We start from the raw sequence: 21,631 nt of genomic DNA, 5'->3' as shown, positions 1-21,631 counted from the left end.
CCCCACTGTCCCACTCCATCCACCCTACTGTCCCACCCTACTGTCCCAACATACTGTCCCACCCTACTGTCCCACCCCACTGTCCCACCCTACTGTCCCGCCCCACTGTCCCACCCTACTGTCCCACCCTACTGTCCCACCCCACTCTCCCACCCCACTGTCCCACCCTACTGTCCCACCCCACTGTCCCACCCTACTGTCCCACCCCACTGTCCCACCCCACTGTCCCACCCTACTGTCCCGCCCCACTGTCCCACCCTACTGTCCCACTCCACTGCTCCACCCTATTGGCCCACCCCACTGTCCCACTCCATCCACCCTACTGTCCCACCCTACTGTCCCAACATACTGTCCCACCCTACTGTCCCACCCCACTGTCCCACCCTACTGTCCCGCCCCACTGTTCCACCCTACTGTCCCACCCTACTGTCCCACCCCACTCTCCCACCCCACTGTCCCACCCTACTGTCCCACCCCACTGTCCCACCCTACTGTCCCACCCCACTGTCCCACCCTACTGTCCCGCCCCACTGTCCCACCCTACTGTCCCACTCCACTGCTCCACCCTATTGGCCCACCCCACTGTCCCACTCCATCCACCCTACTGTCCCACCCTACTGTCCCACCCTACTGTCCCACCCTACTGTCCCACCCTACTGTCCCAACATACTGTCCCACCCTACTGTCCCAACATACTGTCCCACCCTACTTTCCCACCCCACTGCTCCACCCTATTGGCCCACCCCACTGTCCCACTCCATCCACCCTACTGTCCCACCCTACTGTCCCAACATACTGTCCCACCCTACTGTCCCGTCCCACTGTCCCACCCTACTGTCCCACCCTACTGTCCCACCCCACTCTCCCACCCCACTGTCCCACCCTACTGTCCCACCCCACTGTCCCACCCTACTGTCCCACCCCACTGTCCCACCCCACTGTCCCACCCTACTGTCCCGCCCCACTGTCCCACCCTACTGTCCCACTCCACTGTCCCACCCTACTGTCCCACCCCACTGTCCCACCCTACTGTCCCACTCCACTGCTCCACCCTATTGGCCCACCCCACTGTCCCACTCCATCCACCCTACTGTCCCACCCTACTGTCCCACCCTACTGTCCCACCCTACTGTCCCACCCTACTGTCCCAACATACTGTCCCACCCTACTGTCCCAACATACTGTCCCACCCTACTTTCCCACCCCACTGCTCCACCCTATTGGCCCACCCCACTGTCCCACTCCATCCACCCTACTGTCCCACCCTACTGTCCCAACATACTGTCCCACCCTACTGTCCCAACATACTGTCCCACCCTACTGTCCCACAATATTGGCCCACTCCATCCACCTTATTCTCCCATCCCACTGTCCCACCCTACTGTCCCACCCTATTGGCCCACCCCACTGTCCCATTCCATCCACCCTACTGTCCCACCCTGCTGTTCCACCCCACTGTCCCACCACACTGTCCCACCCTACTGTCCCACCCTACTGTCCCACCCTACTGTTCCACCCCACTGTCGCACCCCACTGTCCCACCCCACTGTCCCACCCTTCTGTCCCACCCCACTGTCCCACCCTACTGTTCCAACACACTGTCCCACCCCAGTGTCCCACCCTACTGTCCCAACCCACTGTCCCACCCTACTGTCCCACCCCACTGCCCCACCCTACTGTCCCACCCCACTGTCCCACCCCACTGCCCCACCCCACTGTCCCACCCTACTGTCCCACCCCTCTGTCCCACCCCACTGTCCCACCCTACTGTCCCACCCCTCTGTCCCACCCCACTGCCCCACCCCACTGTCCCACCCTACTGTCCCACCCCTCTGTCCCACCCCACTGCCCCACCCCACTGTCCCACCCTACTGTTCCACCCCACTGTCGCACCCCACTGTCCCACCCTTCTGTCCCACCCCACTGTCCCACCCTACTGTTCCAACACACTGTCCCACCCCAGTGTCCCACCCTACTGTCCCACCCCGCTGACCCACCATACTGCCCCATTCCACTGTCCCACCCTACTGTCCCACTCTATTTTCCCACCCCACTGTCCCACTACACTGTCCCACCCTACTGTCCCACCACACTGTCCCACCCAACTGTCCCACCACACTGTCCCACCCCACTGTCCCACCCCACTGTCCTACCCTACTGTCCCACCCCACTGTGCCACCCTACTGTCCCACCCTACTGTCCCACCCAACTGTCCCACCCCACTGTCCCACCCAACTGTCTCACCACACTGTCCCACCCCACTGTCCCACCCCACTGTCCCACCCCACTGTCCTACCCTACTGTCCCACCCCACTGTGCCACCCTACTGTCCCACCCCAATCTCCTACCCTACTGTCCCACCCCAATCTCCTACCCTACTGTCCCACCCCACTGTGCCAGCCTACTGTCCCACCCCACTGTCCTACCCTATTGTCCCACCCCACTGCTCCACCCCACTAACCTACCGCACTAACTCACCCCTCTGTCCCACCCTACTGTTCCACCCCACTGTTCCACCCCACTGTCCCACCCTACTGTCCCACTCCACTGTCCCACTCTACTGTCCCACCCTACTGTCCCACCCCACTCTCCCACCCCACTGTCCCACTCTACTGTCCCAGCCCGCTGTCCGACCCCACTGTCCCACCCTACTCTCCCACCCCACTGCTCCACCCTATTGGCCCACCCCACTGTCCCACTCCATCCACCCTACTGTCCCACCCTACTGTCCCAACATACTGTCCCACCCTACTGTCCCACCCCACTGTCCCACCCTACTGTCCCGCCCCACTGTCCCACCCTACTGTCCCACCCTACTGTCCCACCCCACTCTCCCACCCCACTGTCCCACCCTACTGTCCCACCCCACTGTCCCACCCTACTGTCCCACCCCACTGTCCCACCCCACTGTCCCACCCTACTGTCCCGCCCCACTGTCCCACCCTACTGTCCCACTCCACTGCTCCACCCTATTGGCCCACCCCACTGTCCCACTCCATCCACCCTACTGTCCCACCCTACTGTCCCAACATACTGTCCCACCCTACTGTCCCACCCCACTGTCCCACCCTACTGTCCCGCCCCACTGTTCCACCCTACTGTCCCACCCTACTGTCCCACCCCACTCTCCCACCCCACTGTCCCACCCTACTGTCCCACCCCACTGTCCCACCCTACTGTCCCACCCCACTGTCCCACCCTACTGTCCCGCCCCACTGTCCCACCCTACTGTCCCACTCCACTGCTCCACCCTATTGGCCCACCCCACTGTCCCACTCCATCCACCCTACTGTCCCACCCTACTGTCCCACCCTACTGTCCCACCCTACTGTCCCAACATACTGTCCCACCCTACTGTCCCAACATACTGTCCCACCCTACTTTCCCACCCCACTGCTCCACCCTATTGGCCCACCCCACTGTCCCACTCCATCCACCCTACTGTCCCACCCTACTGTCCCAACATACTGTCCCACCCTACTGTCCCGTCCCACTGTCCCACCCTACTGTCCCACCCTACTGTCCCACCCCACTCTCCCACCCCACTGTCCCACCCTACTGTCCCACCCCACTGTCCCACCCTACTGTCCCACCCCACTGTCCCACCCCACTGTCCCACCCTACTGTCCCGCCCCACTGTCCCACCCTACTGTCCCACTCCACTGTCCCACCCTACTGTCCCACCCCACTGTCCCACCCTACTGTCCCACTCCACTGCTCCACCCTATTGGCCCACCCCACTGTCCCACTCCATCCACCCTACTGTCCCACCCTACTGTCCCACCCTACTGTCCCACCCTACTGTCCCACCCTACTGTCCCAACATACTGTCCCACCCTACTGTCCCAACATACTGTCCCACCCTACTTTCCCACCCCACTGCTCCACCCTATTGGCCCACCCCACTGTCCCACTCCATCCACCCTACTGTCCCACCCTACTGTCCCAACATACTGTCCCACCCTACTGTCCCAACATACTGTCCCACCCTACTGTCCCACCCCACTAGTACAAGGCCAACCATGACTTTAGAAAGTCCAAATTTAGATGAGCAACTGCCATCCTGAAACAGGAACGAAAGAAAACACTGAAAGAGCTTCAATAGTTACAATTTATAATAGCATTTTCTTCAATTTTGTTCAACTTATTCTTTTTTTCTTGCTATAAGGCCAATGATATGTAACTAGTAGTCTGTCCCACTGTGTAGTAAAAGTAACTTTTGCTTCTTTAGCCCATGTTAAAGAGTTCAATATGGGACCCGTTTTCCAATACTCCTGATATTTCTGATACATGTAGTCGACGCAATCAAGACCTGTTGTGGATTCTGTTAGGGTGGATAGAGGCAATTGACCCCCCTGATCCCCATGTAAATGCCCTTTCTGACCAACACCTGTTCCTTTAGTGGCTTTTCCCTATTAGATGGAAACTGGCCGTCACCCTAATTAAAGAGTAGCAAAACCAATTGGGTTCAACCCGCTCAGAATACACCATTTACGTATTTGCCTTGATCATTTATTGCTATTTAATGCCAACTGCAAAGGGTGAATAGCTTCTAATTAATCTCCGTTAAAAAAGTTCAATCCCGGGGGATTGGGGAACCTTTGTCTTTCTATAGGGAAGGTGCTAATCCCTGTTGTCCACGGAGATATCATGTACATGACTTTCCAGCAACCTTTTCTTTCCTAATCATCCGTTCTGTCTCTTACATGCAACCTTATACCCTGACTTTTCTCCTCCTCCTCCTCTTCTGCTGGGAAAGGTCTGTCCGGAAGATCCTCCGTTCCCTTCTCCCCCCTAGACAATGCTAAAATGTGGTATATAAAGACCAGCCCTGGAGATGAGAGAAGGACACAGGCAAAGAAGTGCACAGCTTGGAAATACTGAAATCAACAGGTAAGAAAGCCCTTTCCCACATACAGTCTCCCTTTCCTCATACATTGCTTATACCTAAGCCTTCCCCTGCCTCTACTTTATTCCTTTTGATTTTTTAAAGTTTAGAAAAAGCCCCCCCAAAAATATTTAATATTCTTTTATTGAAACAGGTTCCCTCTTCGTTTGCTCTTCTTTTATCTGTGTTTTCAAAAATGTACTGCATTGCAATTTCATGGGCAACGATATTAAATAATGACATGAAACAATTTTTAATGGCTTTTAAATGTAATAATATGTGTAAATATAGCAGTTTTAAAATCTAAAATGGTTTTAACGATTTTGTAATACAGGTATAGGATCCGTTATCCAGCTCCAAATTACAGATAGACTCCTTTTTAATCAAATTTTAAAATATGTTTTCCTGTTTTTTCTGTAATAATAAAACAGTACCTGTACTTGATCCCAACTAAGATATAATTACCCCTTATTGGGGCAGAACAGCCCTATTGGGTTTATTTAATGTTTAAATGATTTCCTTTTCTCTGTAATAATAAAACAGTACCTGTACTTGATCCCAACTAAGATATAATTACCCCTTATTGGGGCAGAACAGCCCTATTGGGTTTATTTAATGGTTAAATGATTCCCTTTTCTCTGTAATAATAAAACAGTACCTGTACTTGATCCCAACTAAGATATAATTACCCCTTATTGGGGCAGAACAGCCCTATTGGGTTTATTTAATGGTTAAATGATTCCCTTTTCTCTGTAATAATAAAACAGTACCTGTACTTGATCCCAACTAAGATATAATTACCCCTTATTGGGGCAGAACAGCCCTATTGGGTTTATTTCATGGTTAAATGATTCCCTTTTCTCTGTAATAATAAAACAGTACCTGTACTTGATCCCAACTAAGATATAATTACCCCTTATTGGGGCAGAACAGCCCTATTGGGTTTATTTAATGGTTAAATGATTCCCTTTTCTCTGTAATAATAAAACAGTACCTGTACTTGATCCCAACTAAGATATAATTACCCCTTATTGGGGCAGAACAGTCCTATTGGGTTTATTTAATGGTTAAATGATTCCCTTTTCTCTGTAATAATAAAACAGTACCTGTACTTGATCCCAACTAAGATATAATTACCCCTTATTGGGGCAGAACAGTCCTATTGGGTTTATTTCATGGTTAAATGATTCCCTTTTCTCTGTAATAATAAAACAGTACCTGTACTTGATCCCAACTAAGATATAATTACCCCTTATTGGGGCAGAACAGCCCTATTGGGTTTATTTCATGGTTAAATGATTCCCTTTTCTCTGTAATAATAAAACAGTACCTGTACTTGATCCCAACTAAGATATAATTACCCCTTATTGGGGCAGAACAGTCCTATTGGGTTTATTTCATGGTTAAATGATTCCCTTTTCTCTGTAATAATAAAACAGTACCTGTACTTGATCCCAACTAAGATATAATTACCCCTTATTGGGGGCAGAACAGCCCTATTGGGTTTATTTAATGGTTAAATGATTCCCTTTTCTCTGTAATAATAAAACAGTACCTGTACTTGATCCCAACTAAGATATAATTACCCCTTATTGGGGGCAGAACAGCCCTATTGGGTTTATTTCATGGTTAAATGATTCCCTTTTCTCTGTAATAATAAAACAGTACATGTATTTGATCCCAACTAAGATATAATTACCCCTTATTGGGGGCAGAACAACCCTATTGGGTTTATTTAATGGTTAAATGATTCCCTTTTCTCTGTAATAATAAAACAGTACCTGTACTTGATCCCAACTAAGATATAATTACCCCTTATTGGGGGCAGAACAGCCCTATTGGGTTTATTTAATGGTTAAATGATTCCCTTTTCTCTGTAATAATAAAACAGTACCTGTACTTGATCCCAACTAAGATATAATTACCCCTTATTGGGGGCAGAACAGCCCTATTGGGTTTATTTCATGGTTAAATGATTCCCTTTTCTCTGTAATAATAAAACAGTACCTGTACTTGATCCCAACTAAGATATAATTACCCCTTATTGGGGCAGAACAGCCCTATTGGGTTTATTTCATGGTTAAATGATTCCCTTTTCTCTGTAATAATAAAACAGTACCTGTACTTGATCCCAACTAAAATAGTTTATAGTTAACTGAATCTATCATGGCAGCAACTGGTTAATGCAGAGACACACATATATAAATAAATAAGTAAATATATATATATATATACACTCACACACATATTTATTCAATAACGTCGCAGCAATGAAAACACTTTACTGTAGAACAGTTTGAAGTTGGAGCTGAATGGCTGCGCAGCGCGGGGCTCCATACAATTCATACAAAGGCACCAAGGTTATTCTTCAAACCCTCTTATCAATATTTATTCTTTTTTATCTCTTTATTTGGTGAGTTTTATTGGCTCTGATAAACTTACTGTATATGTAATGTGTATCCTACACCGGCGTTAGAGTTGTTTAATTCCAAGCAAGTTATACAGATTATGTCCAATGTGTTATTTGGATTTAATTATAGTTTTATTACACAAGGGACTAAACGTTTTTCACTGTCATTCTTTTTCCCATATATATATATATATATGCAGTATATATATATGTATATATGTGTGTGTATGTGTTTGGGGTAACAGAATGAAAGTGAAAACACAAGAACAACAGATCCTATTAGAAACACAACCCATTCATTCATTTTCTATATAAAATATATAATAAAATGTATTATTTTGACTCACTTACAGTTGTATTGGACAAGGGACTAAAAGTTTTTTACCTTCATTCTTTATCCTATGTATCTATCTCTCTATACAAGTCTTTTATGGGGTAAGAATGAAAGCAAAAAGCTACACAAAAAGAGTATATTCATAATATAATTATATACATTCATAAGCTTTTTTATCATTCATTAATTTCTAATATAAAAATATATATTATATATATAATGTTTTGTTTCGCATCATCTACAGTTATATTAGACAAGGGACTATATGTTTTTTACTTTCATTTTTTATCTATATATATATATATTTCTTTTTAAAAATATATTGTTTTATATATTTTTATATTTTCTAGTGGGAGAATGAAAGTTTAAAACTACACAAGAAGAGTCATATTTGAAGCACAATCCTCTTTTCTCATTCATTGATTTTCTATACAAAAATACATAGAATAAAAAGGTAAAACCATATATATAAAAAAGAATATACACACACACATATATATATATATAGTCATGTGATTTTTAGGATTGGGATTCGGTTCGGCCAGGAGTATGGATTCTGCCGAATCCGAATCCTGATGAAAAAAGCCGAATCTTGGCCGAATCCTCAACCAAATCCTGGATTCGGTGTATCCCTAATATATATTATATATATAAAAAATGAATGAATGAAGGAATGAGAAAACAAGCATGTTTTGGTACTTCAAATATAACTGCTTTCTGCCTTTGGTATTACTTGCCCTTTTTAATCTAAATTAACTCATACTAAAATCTACAGTTAGTACTGAAGTTGGTATAGATAGGTCAGTGTGGGTCTATGTGTGGGTGCTGGGCTTACTTGGAAGGGTTGAACTTGATGGACTTTGATCTTTTTTCAACCCAACTGAACTGTAATTAGATGACAAATGTGAATTACATTGAAATTAAATACTTATATAATGTTTATTCGGTCATTAGTGGAAGGGTAAATGTGACTAGCAAACAAAATCTGGAAAGTTTATTGGAAAAAGTGAATATTTGTTGCTGTGCAGATCAGTTAATGAAATATCCAGGGAATGCCATTGCTATACAAGATCCCTGATAGAGAGAGTGACTGGGAATTCATTTTGTGAAGCTAATAACCATCATTGTGTTCCGCATCTTTGGTCCGATATCAACGTAGGATAAACATACCGTAGTTTTCAGGGTAAGGAATTAGATTTATCTACTTAAAAAAACTACAGAAAGCCTGTCTCCCACAGACTCCATTATAATCAAATAATTAGGATTTTTAAAATTGATTTCCTTTTTCTCTGTAATAATAAAACAGTACCTGTACTTGATCCCAACTAAGATATAATTACCCCTTATTGGGGCAGAACAGCCCTATTGGGTTTATTTCATGGTTAAATGATTCCCTTTTCTCTGTAATAATAAAACAGTACCTGTACTTGATCCCAACTAAGATATAATTACCCCTTATTGGGGCAGAACAGCCCTATTGGGTTTATTTAATGGTTAAATGATTCCCTTTTCTCTGTAATAATAAAACAGTACCTGTACTTGATCCCAACTAAGATATAATTACCCCTTATTGGGGGCAGAACAGCCCTATTGGGTTTATTTAATGGTTAAATGATTCCCTTTTCTCTGTAATAATAAAACAGTACCTGTACTTGATCCCAACTAAGATATAATTACCCCTTATTGGGGCAGAACAGCCCTATTGGGTTTATTTCATGGTTAAATGATTCCCTTTTCTCTGTAATAATAAAACAGTACCTGTACTTGATCCTAACTAAGATATAATTACCCCTTATTGGGGCAGAACAGCCCTATTGGGTTTAATTAGCAACACTTGCTGCCTATGTCAGAAGGTTGTAGAGTTTAGAGAGTAAAGGAATATTTATTGTATGATCAGCCCTCAATGGTTTAAGGTTTATGCTTTTTATATTCACTGACATTTTGTTTTCCTTTTAGCCTCCAGTCCTGAAATGTTTCGGCCACTCTGGGGCTGTTCCCTTGCAATACTCGGGGCATTTATATTCCATGTCGGAGAGGTGCAGGGCCAGTGCTGGGAGAGCAGCCGATGTGCAGACCTCAGCAGTGAAGATGGAGTTCTGGTAAGAGAAAGAAATATTGGAGGAGGGCCCAAACCAGTGATACATATGTTAGTACATGGCAGTTAGGAGGGGGTTCCAGATTGTAATCAGGATTTTAAAAAAATGTAAAAATTAAATGTTAGACTTTAGTTTGCGTTTAATGGATATATTGTATATGTAATGGTGATATTAAATGTATTTTCATTATTATTATTTTCCTTGCTGCTCGAACGTGTGAATCCCAAGTAAATATCAGGAGTAATTAGTCAAACATTAATCTTAATTGTCTTAATGGTCCGTGTAGTCAGAACCAGCAGTGCAGAGAACAGGCAGGCAGGTATTGCTTTCATTAGTTGTTATAAACAAGTCAAAAGGGTTGAGGAGACACCTCATACGTATGCAAATAGACCAAAGGGATTCTGGGAACAAATTCCATAAGGCTCCTAACGAAATCCCATTTACATGGGGGCTTTTAAAACCCAGTGGGTGAGCTTTAGCCTATAGGATACACCTTATGGAATTTGTTCCCAGAGTCCTTTTGGTCTATTAGCTTTTATATATATCATTTTTGGATTTGGCTTGATATTATGTCATAGCCAAACTCAATCCAAATCGTAATTAAATACAATTAAAAATTGCATCAGCTGTTAGCGCTCTCCTTCTTTTGCCCAGGACGATAGTCACATGACTTATTAAAGGCGGGGTTTATTAACATTTGACAGTTTTTTAGTTGGACAGTTTTGAGACCCCTTTTCATGTCGTTACTTTTTCATTTGAGTTTTCAAGTCGAAAATGTTCCCAAAAAACGTAAAAATGTGGTCGCTAAAACCTGCCGAGCTTCCGTAGAAGCCAACGGGGAGTGTTAAAAAAAAAGTCAAAAATCAGATTATAGCGCAATTGTTTTTTTTCTGATTTCAATTTTTTGTAAAATTGACGGAAACTGAGAAAAAAATGTGTTCGGGTTACTTCAAACTTTTTTGTTATTTTTAAAAATATGGAAAATGTAACATTTATGCCACCGTGTATTTGGATTCAGTTTGCTATACACTAAAGCCCCCCAACCAGTGGTTCGGGGGGAACATGTTGCTCCCCAACCCCTTGGATGTTGCTCTCAGTGCCCCCAAACCAGGGAGTTATTTTTGAATTCCTGACTTGGGGGCAAGTTTTGGTTGAATAAAAACAAGATTTCCTACCAAATAAAGCCCCTGTAAGCTGATAGGGTGCATAGAGGCCCCTAATAGCCAATCACAGCCCTTATTTGGCTCCTCCATGAACTTTTATGGGGCTTGTGTTGCTCCCCAAGTCTTTTTCCATCTGACTGTGGCTCCCGAGTAAGAAAGGTTGGGGTCCCCTGTACTAAAGATTCCAAATCCTGAATGAGATCCTGGATTCTGTGCATCCCAAATATATCAATAAATAACTATAATAATCACTGAAATGTTTAATCAGAGTTGGACAGTTGTGTAGAATCACCTTTTTCACCGAGCAACTTTTTTATTATTTGGGTGACGTTCCCCTATAATATATAATTTATTAACTGGCCGCTATAATTTGGGTGCCTGGTTAACATTTACAGCTAGAACGTCTTAAAAGTATTAGAACACATTTTTTCCAAAACATATTTACCCATACAGTGTACAGGTATGGGATCTTTTATCCGGAAACCCAATATCCAGAAAGCTCCAAATTATGGAAAGCTTCCATAGACTCCATTTTAATCAAATAATTCTAATTTTTAAAACTGATTTCCTTTTTCTCTGTAAAAATAAAGCAGTGCTTTGTATTTGATTCTATTTTAGATATAATTCATCCTTATTGGATGCAAAATAATCTTATTGGGTTTAATTAATTAATGTTTTATTGATTTTTTTAGTAGACTTAAGGTATGAAAATCCAGATTTAAAAGACCCCTTATCCGGAATACCCTTGGTCCTGAGCATTCTGGATAACGGGTCCTATACCTGTACTTGTGTAGGCTTTTCGGTGTTTTTCATTAAAAAAATAGTGTCGGCATATGAGAATGAACTTTAAGTCTGTCCATAGAACTTTCTCTTCTAGAATCGCTTGATGAGCTCAGTTGTTTTGTCTTATAGGCACTTTTATGTTTATTCTAGAATGTGTGTCAGTTAATTACCTGTCCTCAATCGTATTCTAGACCAGGGGTCCCCAACCTTTCTTACTCGGGAACCACAGTCATATGTAAAAAGACTTGGGGAGCAACACAAGCACCATAAACGTTCATGGAGGAGCCAAATAAGGGCTGTGATTGGCTATTAGGGGCCTATATGCACCCTATCAGCTTACAGGGGGCTTTATTTGGTAGGAAATCTTGTTTTTATTCAACCAAAACTTGCCCCCAAGTCAGGAATTCAAACATAACTCCCTGGTTTGGGGGCACTGAGAGCAACATCCAAGGGGTTGGGGAGCAACATGTTCCCCCCGAGCCACTGGTTGAGGATCATTGATATAGACCAATGGGAAATACTATCACTTTCTTCTAGGGACGCACAGAATTCCATCATTTTGGGGATGACATTTTTTTAAAAAAAATTGTAAAAAGTTCACTTGCCCAGAATTCTAAGAAGGGATAAAAGGGATTCCCAAATCCAGGATTTAGAAGATCGTCACTGTTTAAGGGTGAAGACACACAGAGCTACATTGTTGCAGCTACTTGTCACGGCTTCTAAACGCCCAAAAATCCCCTGCTATAGACAGTACTGGGAATTGCCCCTGCTAAACCCACGTAGGGACAATTATCAGTAAATGATCAGCATTGTCTTGTTTAGTAGCAACAACAAGTAGCTCCGTGTGTCTTCACCCTAAAAGAGTCTGATTGAGCCGAATACAAGCCTTTCTTCTATGGATACAGAGAATCTATCATTTTTGGATTTGGCCAAACACCAAATCATCCACAAAAGATTCAGCCGAAAACCAAACGTAATTCCAACCCAGAGTTTCATATTTAAATCTGAGGGGGGATAAAAACTGTCATGTTTAGTTGCGTAGAGTCAACAAGAAATGCCAGGAATCCAGAATTCAGGACTTCCAGAATTTTTTTAAAAAAAGATTCAATTTCAGCTGAATCTTCAAGTCTAACTCCATCCCTACTTTCTTCTGCCCAAGAACTCATTAAGGAAGAGCAGGTAGGGAATACGGACCTAGTGACTAATTGCTTGATGTATTTTCTGTCCCTCCTAGGAATGCATCAAGGCATGTAAAATGGACCTCTCCGCCGAGTCCCCTGTGTTTCCGGGAAATGGACATTTGCAGCCTCTGTCGGAAAGTATAAGAAAATATGTGATGACCCATTTCCGGTGGAATAAATTCGGCAGAAGGAACAGCACAGGGAACGATGGGAGCAGCTCGGGCTACAAACGCGAAGATATTTCTAATTACCCTGTATTTAATCTGTTTCCCGTGAGTGACAACATGGAACAGAACGCTCAAGGCGACAACATGGAAGGGGAACCCTTGGACAGGCAGGAGAATAAGAGAGCCTACTCTATGGAGCACTTCCGATGGGGGAAACCCGTTGGGAGAAAGAGGAGGCCCATTAAGGTGTACCCCAACGGAGTGGAAGAAGAGTCCGCTGAGAACTACCCCATGGAGCTAAGAAGAGAATTATCCCTAGAACTCGACTATCCGGATATCGACCTTGATGAGGACATTGAAGACAACGAAGTGGAAAGCGCTCTAACGAAAAAGAATGGAAACTACAGGATGCATCACTTCCGATGGGGCAGCCCACCCAAAGATAAGAGATATGGGGGATTTATGACTCCTGAGCGGAGCCAGACACCTCTAATGACTCTTTTCAAAAATGCCATCATCAAAAACACCCACAAAAAGGGTCAGTAGGGTTCCTACGAGCACACGTTCCACCCAGAGCTCCATACAGATTCACCAGCGTGTTTATCAATAGATACAGTTCCATTCATCCAATGATCAATGCCTACCAATTGCCTTTGTAGTAGGGTATTTATCTCACTTTTTCACTTGATGTTTTATCTTCTGTTTCTCTTAGTTTGGAATGTACAATACCAGGAAACTCTCTGATAAATGCTGATATTGTAACGCTGTACATATAGAAAGAAATAAATGGTTCTATGAGTGCAAAGATTTTTTTTCAGTTTGCTAAATTATTTTCATATCTGATAAAAAAAGAAATGTACAAAATTGTAAATGAATGGAAAAATAAAACTTTCAGATCTTAATGGCTATCCGACTATTATTTTGCTCAAAGGAAATCCTTCTGCTGTGTCATTTATACCTGTGTATATGGGGCACTGGTACCTGTATTTATTGGGCACTAATACCTGTGTATATGGGGCACTAATACCTGTGTATATGGGGCACCGGTACCTGTATTTATTGGGCACTAATACCTGTGTATATGGGGCACTAATACCTGTGTATATGGGGCACCGGTACCTGTATTTATTGGGCACTAATACCTGTGTATATGGGACACCGGTACCTGTATTTATTGGGCACTGATACCTGTGTATATGGGGCACCGGTACCTGTATTTATTGGGCACTAATACCTGTGTATATGGGGCACCGGTACCTGTATTTATTGGGCACTAATACCTGTGTATATGGGGCACCGGTACCTGTATTTATTGGGCACTAATACCTGTGTATATGGGGCACCGGTACCTGTATTTATTGGGCACTAATACCTGTGTATATGGGGCACCGGTACCTGTATTTATTGGGCACTGATACCTGTGTATATGGGGCACCGGTACCTGTATTTATTGGGCACTAATACCTGTGTATATGGGGCACCGGTACCTGTATTTATTGGGCACTGATACCTGTGTATATGGGGCACCGGTACCTGTATTTATTGGGCACTAATACCTGTGTATATGGGGCACCGGTACCCGTATTTATTGGGCACTAATACCTGTGTATATGGGGCACCGGTACCCGTATTTATTGGGCACTAATACCTGTGTATATGGGGCACTGGTACCTGTATTTATTGGGCACTAATACCTGTGTATATGGGGCACTGGTACCTGTATTTATTGGGCACTAATACCTGTGTATATGGGGGACCTGTACCCGTATTTATTGGGCACTAATACCTGTGTATATGGGGCATTGGTACCTGTATTTATTGGGCACTAATACCTGTGTATATTGGGCACTGATACCTGTGTATATGGGGCACTGGTACCTGTATTTTTTGGGCACTGATACCTGTGTATATGGGGCACCGGTACCTGTATTTATTGGGCACTGATACCTGTGTATATGGGGCACCGGCACCTGTATTTATTGGGCACTGATACCTGTGTATATGGGGCACTGGTACCTGTATTTATTGGGCACTAATACCTGTGTATATGGGGCACCGGTACCTGTATTTATTGGGCACTAATACCTGTGTATATGGGGCACTAATACCTGTGTATATGGGGCACCGGTACCTGTATTTATTGGGCACTAATACCTGTGTATATGGGACACCGGTACCTGTATTTATTGGGCACTAATACCTATGTATATGGGGCACTGATACCTGTGTATATGGGGCACTGGTACCTGTATTTATTGGGCACTAATACCTGTGTATATGGGACACCGGTACCTGTATTTATTGGGCACTAATACCTGTGTATATGGGGCACTGGTATCCGTATTTATTGGGCACTAATACCTGTGTATATGGGGCACCGGTACCTGTATTTATTGGGCACTAATACCTGTGTATATGGGGCACTGGTACCCGTATTTATTGGGCACTAATACCTGTGTATATGGGGCACCGGTACCTGTATTTATTGGGCACTAATACCTGTGTATATGGGGCACCGGTACCTGTATTTATTGGGCACTAATACCTGTGTATATGGGGCACCGGTACCTGTATTTATTGGGCACTGATACCTGTGTATATGGGGCACTGGTACCTGTATTTATTGGGCACTAATACCTGTGTATATGGGGCACTGGTACCTGTATTTATTGGGCACTAATACCTGTGTATATGGGGCACCGGTACCTGTATTTATTGGGCACTGATACCTGTGTATATGGGGCACTGGTACCTGTATTTATTGGGCACTAATACCTGTGTATATGGGGCACCGGTACCTGTATTTATTGGGCACTGATACCTGTGTATATGGGGCACTGGTACCTGTATTTATTGGGCATTGATACCTGCAGGTAGATAGATAGATAGATAGATAGATAGATGATTGATAGATAGATAGATGATAGATAGATAGATAGATAGATAGATAGATAGATAGATAGATAGATAGATAGATGATTGATAGATAGATAGATAGATAGATGATAGATAGATAGATAGATAGATAGATAGATGATAGATAGATAGATAGATAGATAGATAGATAGATAGATGATTGATAGATAGATGATTGATAGATAGATAGATAGATAGATAGATAGATGATTGATAGATAGATGATTGATAGATAGATAGATAGATAGATAGATAGATAGATAGATGATTGATAGATAGATAGATAGATAGATAGATAGATAGATAGATAGATAGATAGATAGATAGATGATAGATAGATAGATGATAGATGATAGATAGATAGATAGATGATAGATAGATGATAGATAGATGATAGATAGATAGATAGATAGATGATAGATAGATAGATAGATAGATAGATAGATAGATGATAGATAGATAGATAGATAGATAGATAGATAGATAGATAGATGATAGATAGATAGATAGATAGATAGATGATAGATAGATAGATAGATAGTGATAGATGATAGACTATAAAAAAACAGGGAGAGCTAGATGATAGATAAACATTTCTTAGTAACCCCACCATAAACCATAAAACTAGACTCATGCCCCAATAATAACATTATCATTACATTTAATGCCTTAGGAGGGGCAGCTTGGCACTCTGGCCTTCCCTTGCAGTCTCTATGGCGGCTGAGGAGATGCTGAGAGGGGGAGATGTAGTTCAGTACAAACAAACAATGTTTCTCTTCTTCACACTGAGGTCAGAGGGAAAAACATCCATTGTGCTCCATTCTTTATGCACATTTGTTCCTGCAATTCAGTGTATTGTTTGCTGTTCTAGGCTCCACTCAATGGCAGTAACCTTCGCTGTACAGTGTGAGCTCACTCCCAGGGATTCTCATGGAACAAAAGGCAACACACACAGCACTTACTGAGCCCTCATACAGCTGCTCCAGCGGTGGGTCCGGGGGGCAATGTGACTAACGTGGCTTGGTGACTAAGGGCCAAACGCGCGTTATTGCGATTTTATGTGATACCTAACGTGCTGTTACAGGGGAACTACAGCTTCCAAACCAAAATGTGTTAAAGAGCCCCCCACAACACAGACACCCATAATATCCCTATTACTGTAATCCCATAAATCCCATTTATATGCTGAAATCCAGCTGCAAAACTGTTCTTCTCTTTCTGCATCATTTGAAATCCTGGCAGGGGAGGAGGGACTAAAACACTGATGTTACAGATTGTAACAACTTCCCCACAGCTTACAGACAGCATGCAGGAACTACATAACCCACAATGCATTGCACTGGGCTGTTCATACCTCCCAACTGTCCCGATTTTCACCCGCAGTACCGCATTCTTATTAAAGTTTTATGTTTCCCTTTGATCTCCTTCACTGAATGGCAAAAAAGATACAAAGTTTCTCAAACTTAATTAGATAAGGGGGCTTTTGGCAGAGCCCAGAATACTCGCACCTACCCTGAGATACAATTGTAACTAATAAGTTAAACAGGTCTCTTAAGGGGAACTGAGACTCGCAGCTTAAAGGGCAACTTCACCTTCATTAGCAAAACTGTAATAACACAAAACAAGACCCCAAAACCCCCAGAACTTTACATAACCTGTCAAATTTTGTAAAATAGATGTGGAATTTAGGGGGTGTGGTCACAAAGCAGATCAGTAGTCGGCCAGATCAGCAGGGGAACAGGGGGCGGGGCTTAGGGAACTGTTCCAAACCAGATTATTAGATTAAACATCATAAAAAAGCTGCATATTTTTTAATTGATTTATATTGCAAAGTTGCTTGAAATTATGTTTATGTTTCAAAAAGCTTAAAGAAATACTGACACCAGAAATCAAACCTTTTTTTTTACATCTTTCATAACATTGTCTTTGCATGCCGCAGGCAGGGCCGGATTTAACTTCTCGGCGCCCCGAGGCCGCCCCCGCCCCCCCCCACGAGTGCGCATGCGTGATCGCGCGGCACCCTCTCCCCCTGAGTGCGCATGCGCGATCAATGCGCAGGCGCAATCGCACATTTAAACTCCCATACGGATAAGTGGGGAGAGGTCCCAACTGCTCCGTATGGGAGCCAAATTTAAAAATTCTGTTGCGGAGGGGCGGCATGCCGCCCCTACACTTGTGCCGCCCTAGGCCCGGGCCTTTGTGGCCTTTCCACAAATCCGGGCCTGGCCGCAGGGGTCCGTTATAACTGGCAGGCTGGGAAGAGACAGTCAGGTTGGCCAAACAGTCAGGTTTAGGGACTTACAGTAACAATGACTTACAGAGGCAGTGAAAAACGATCAGCGTGATCTATAGGGAACTTTTTATATACATTAATACGTGTCAGTATCACTTTAAGTTGTGTTTGGGTGGAGTTCCCCTTTAAAGGGGTTCTGTTGTAAAATCAGGTGTAAAAAGTAACACCCCTTGATAAAAATTAGATGTTTCATAAATAGCCTTTTTTCCTGTGTCTTTTGCTGCCACCCCTGTGCCAGTTCCTGCCCACCCGTCGGCCTCTCCCGGTGCTTCAAGCCTACATGTCACATATCTGTTTATTTAGTCGTTCCCAATAAAACCAGCTGAGTTACTACATATTTATAGAAGGGAAGGATGTGTCAATGGTGAGCCTGGGGCAGAGGCCTAAATACGATACAGCAGGGGAACCAGAGCTACAAGGGGGGGGGTCTGCTTTGAAGGAAAGCTATACCCCCAAACAATATAGGTCTCCATAACAATATATTGCATAAACAGCTCATATGTAAAACCCTGCTTCATCTAAATAAACCATTTTCATATAAATATACTTGTTTAGCAGTATGTGCCATTGGGTAATCCTAAATAGGAAACTGCCATTTTATGTACTAAGGGCCGCCCCCTGGGATCATAGGATTCCCCCTGGGGTGGCTGTGCAAGTTGCACCATTACTGTTCTGTGCGCAAGGTTCCAACTTCTAAAACATCTCGTTCTTCCTTCCCATACCCCGAGCAGCACATTCATGCCTATGGTTACAATACGTGGCATCTTGGTGACACATGTAACGGAGAAGATATATAATTGGTCTGTAATTAAATGGAACATTGGCCAAGGTTGCCTCTTTGCAGCTCTTGTGTAGATTGCCGGAGTGACAATTGAAAATGATTCAGTCATTCCCAGCCACAAATGGATTATACTGAGCCCCCGCCTAATGGAACAGCAGCACAATAGTAGCACTATTATATACTTTTAGGTACAGGGATAAATGTATAAAGGACACGTGGAATTCCAATCAAATGGCAGGAATAGTAGTACCTTTTTCAAAGGGAAACTATAGCAGATATTGCCTGTGTTTATTCACAGCAAGGATTTGCAAACATAACGTCTACTCATGTTCTTTTATTAAATGGTTTGTTCACCTTACAATCAAATTTCAATATGATGTAGACATTAATAATCCGAGACAATTTGCAATTGCTTTTCATTGTTTATGTTTTGTGGTATTTCAGTTATTTAGCTTTTTGTTCAGCAGCTCTCCAGTTTGGAATTTCAGTAGCTATCTGGTTGCTAGGGTCTTATTTACCTTAACAACCAGACAGTGGGTTAAATGAAAGACTAGAATATGAATAGAAGAGGGGCCTGAATAGTAAGATAAGTAATAAAAAGTAACAAAATTAATTAACACTCTTTCACTTCCTGCTTCCTACTTCCTGCTTCCTGGGCAGAGCACTTACACACAGCCACACCCCTTAGCCCAGGTGGTTTCCCATTAATTCCTGCACTGGTTCCCCCAGACTGACTGACCCATATGGGCTGAGGCATAGATAGTAAGAGTTTGAGAATAATGTCCGCCATTCTCTGATATATGGCATTAACCCCATGTACCCCAGAAGGCAGCACTGTGTACTGGAACGAACCATCTGGGGTGGGGCGAATGCCTTTGTCAGGCACTTAGAGTGGCATTTGAGATAGGGGCAGGTGGTATCAGTGCCCCGATGAAAGTACGTAAGCATAAGGCACCCTCCATTCAATTGTAGGAGGTTCAAGGCTTTGCCAACCCTTATTTCAGGCAGTGCCCTAGGACAGATTTGGGCCTGACTTACAGTTGGCAGGGGCAGTATTCCTTATTATTGGGTGAAGGTATTTCCCTGGCAGTTCACTGACTGGCCGGGGGTGGAAAAGGGAAAGCTGCCATATATTCTGCCTCTCGAAGGGGGAAGAAAAAGGTTGCAACTGGGGTGGTCCCTTGACACCCCAGTCCGACACTGTATATCGGTCGTGGGAACCTGTGGCCCCTGACACCCCAGTCCGGCACTGTATATCGGTCGTGGGAACCTGTGGCCCCTGACACCCCAGTCCGGCACTGTATATCGGTCGTGGGAACCTGTGGCCCCTGACACCCCAGTCCGGCACTGTATATTGGTCATGGGAACTCATGGCCCCTGACACCCCAGTCCGACTCTGTATATTAGTCATGGGAACCTGTGGCCCCTGACACCCCAGTTCGACACTGTATGTTGGATACGGGAACCTGTGGCCCCTGACACCCCAGTTCGACACTGTATGTTGGATACGGGAACCTGTGGCCCCTGACTGCCCAGTTCGACACTGTATGTTGGATACGGGAACCTGTGGCCCCTGACACCCCAGTTCGACACTGTATGTTGGATACGGGAACCTGTGGCCCCTGACACCCCAGTTCGACACTGTATGTTGGATACGGGAACCTGTGGCCCCTGACACCCCAGTCCGACACTGTATGTTGGATACGGGAACCTGTGGCCCCTGACACCCCAGTCCGACACTGTATATTGGTCACGGGAACCTGTGGCCCCTGACACCCCAGTCCGACACTGTATATTGGTCACGGGAACCTGTGGCCCCTGACACCCCAGTCCGACACTGTATATTGGTCACCGGGAACCTGTGGCCCCTGACACCCCAGTCCGACACTGTATATTGGTCATGGGAACCTGTGGCCCCTGACACCCCAGTCCGACACTGTATATTGGTCATGGGAACCTGTGGCCCCTGACACCCCAGTCCGACACTGTATATTGGTCATGGGAGCCTGTGGCCCCTGACACCCCAGTCCGACACTGTATATTGGTCACGGGAACCTGTGGCCCCTGACACCCCAGTCCGACACTGTATATCGGTCGTGGGAACCTGTGGCCCCTGACACCCCAGTCCGGCACTGTATATCGGTCGTGGGAACCTGTGGCCCCTGACACCCCAGTCCGGCACTGTATATCGGTCGTGGGAACCTGTGGCCCCTGACACCCCAGTCCGGCACTGTATATTGGTCATGGGAACTCGTGGCCCCTGACACCCCAGTCCGACTCTGTATATTAGTCATGGGAACCTGTGGCCCCTGACACCCCAGTTCGACACTGTATGTTGGATACGGGAACCTGTGGCCCCTGACACCCCAGTTCGACACTGTATGTTGGATACGGGAACCTGTGGCCCCTGACACCCCAGTTCGACACTGTATGTTGGATACGGGAACCTGTGGCCCCTGACACCCCAGTTCGACACTGTATGTTGGATACGGGAACCTGTGGCCCCTGACACCCCAGTTCGACACTGTATGTTGGATACGGGAACCTGTGGCCCCTGACACCCCAGTCCGACACTGTATGTTGGATACGGGAACCTGTGGCCCCTGACACCCAGTCCGA

At 44.7% G+C, this 21,631-nt stretch overlaps 1 protein-coding gene across 1 annotated transcript; it reads left to right on the top strand.

The window, feature by feature from the left end:
• The first annotated feature begins 4,854 nt into the window (after positions 1 to 4,854).
• pomc (proopiomelanocortin) lies at positions 4,855 to 13,924 on the top strand. Its single transcript, NM_001011318.1, is given in 3 exon segments — positions 4,855 to 4,893; positions 9,589 to 9,731; positions 12,909 to 13,924. Coding segments are annotated over 2 exon segments (789 nt in total). The 5' UTR covers positions 4,855 to 4,893; positions 9,589 to 9,602; the 3' UTR covers positions 13,569 to 13,924.
• Positions 13,925 to 21,631: the final 7,707 nt, after the last annotated feature.

This window comes from Xenopus tropicalis, chromosome 5, assembly GCF_000004195.4.
Source record: "Xenopus tropicalis strain Nigerian chromosome 5, UCB_Xtro_10.0, whole genome shotgun sequence".
Taxonomy (NCBI): domain Eukaryota; kingdom Metazoa; phylum Chordata; class Amphibia; order Anura; family Pipidae; genus Xenopus; species Xenopus tropicalis.
Note: the sequence above shows the minus strand (reverse complement) of the source record. Positions and strands in the feature narration are given on the sequence as shown.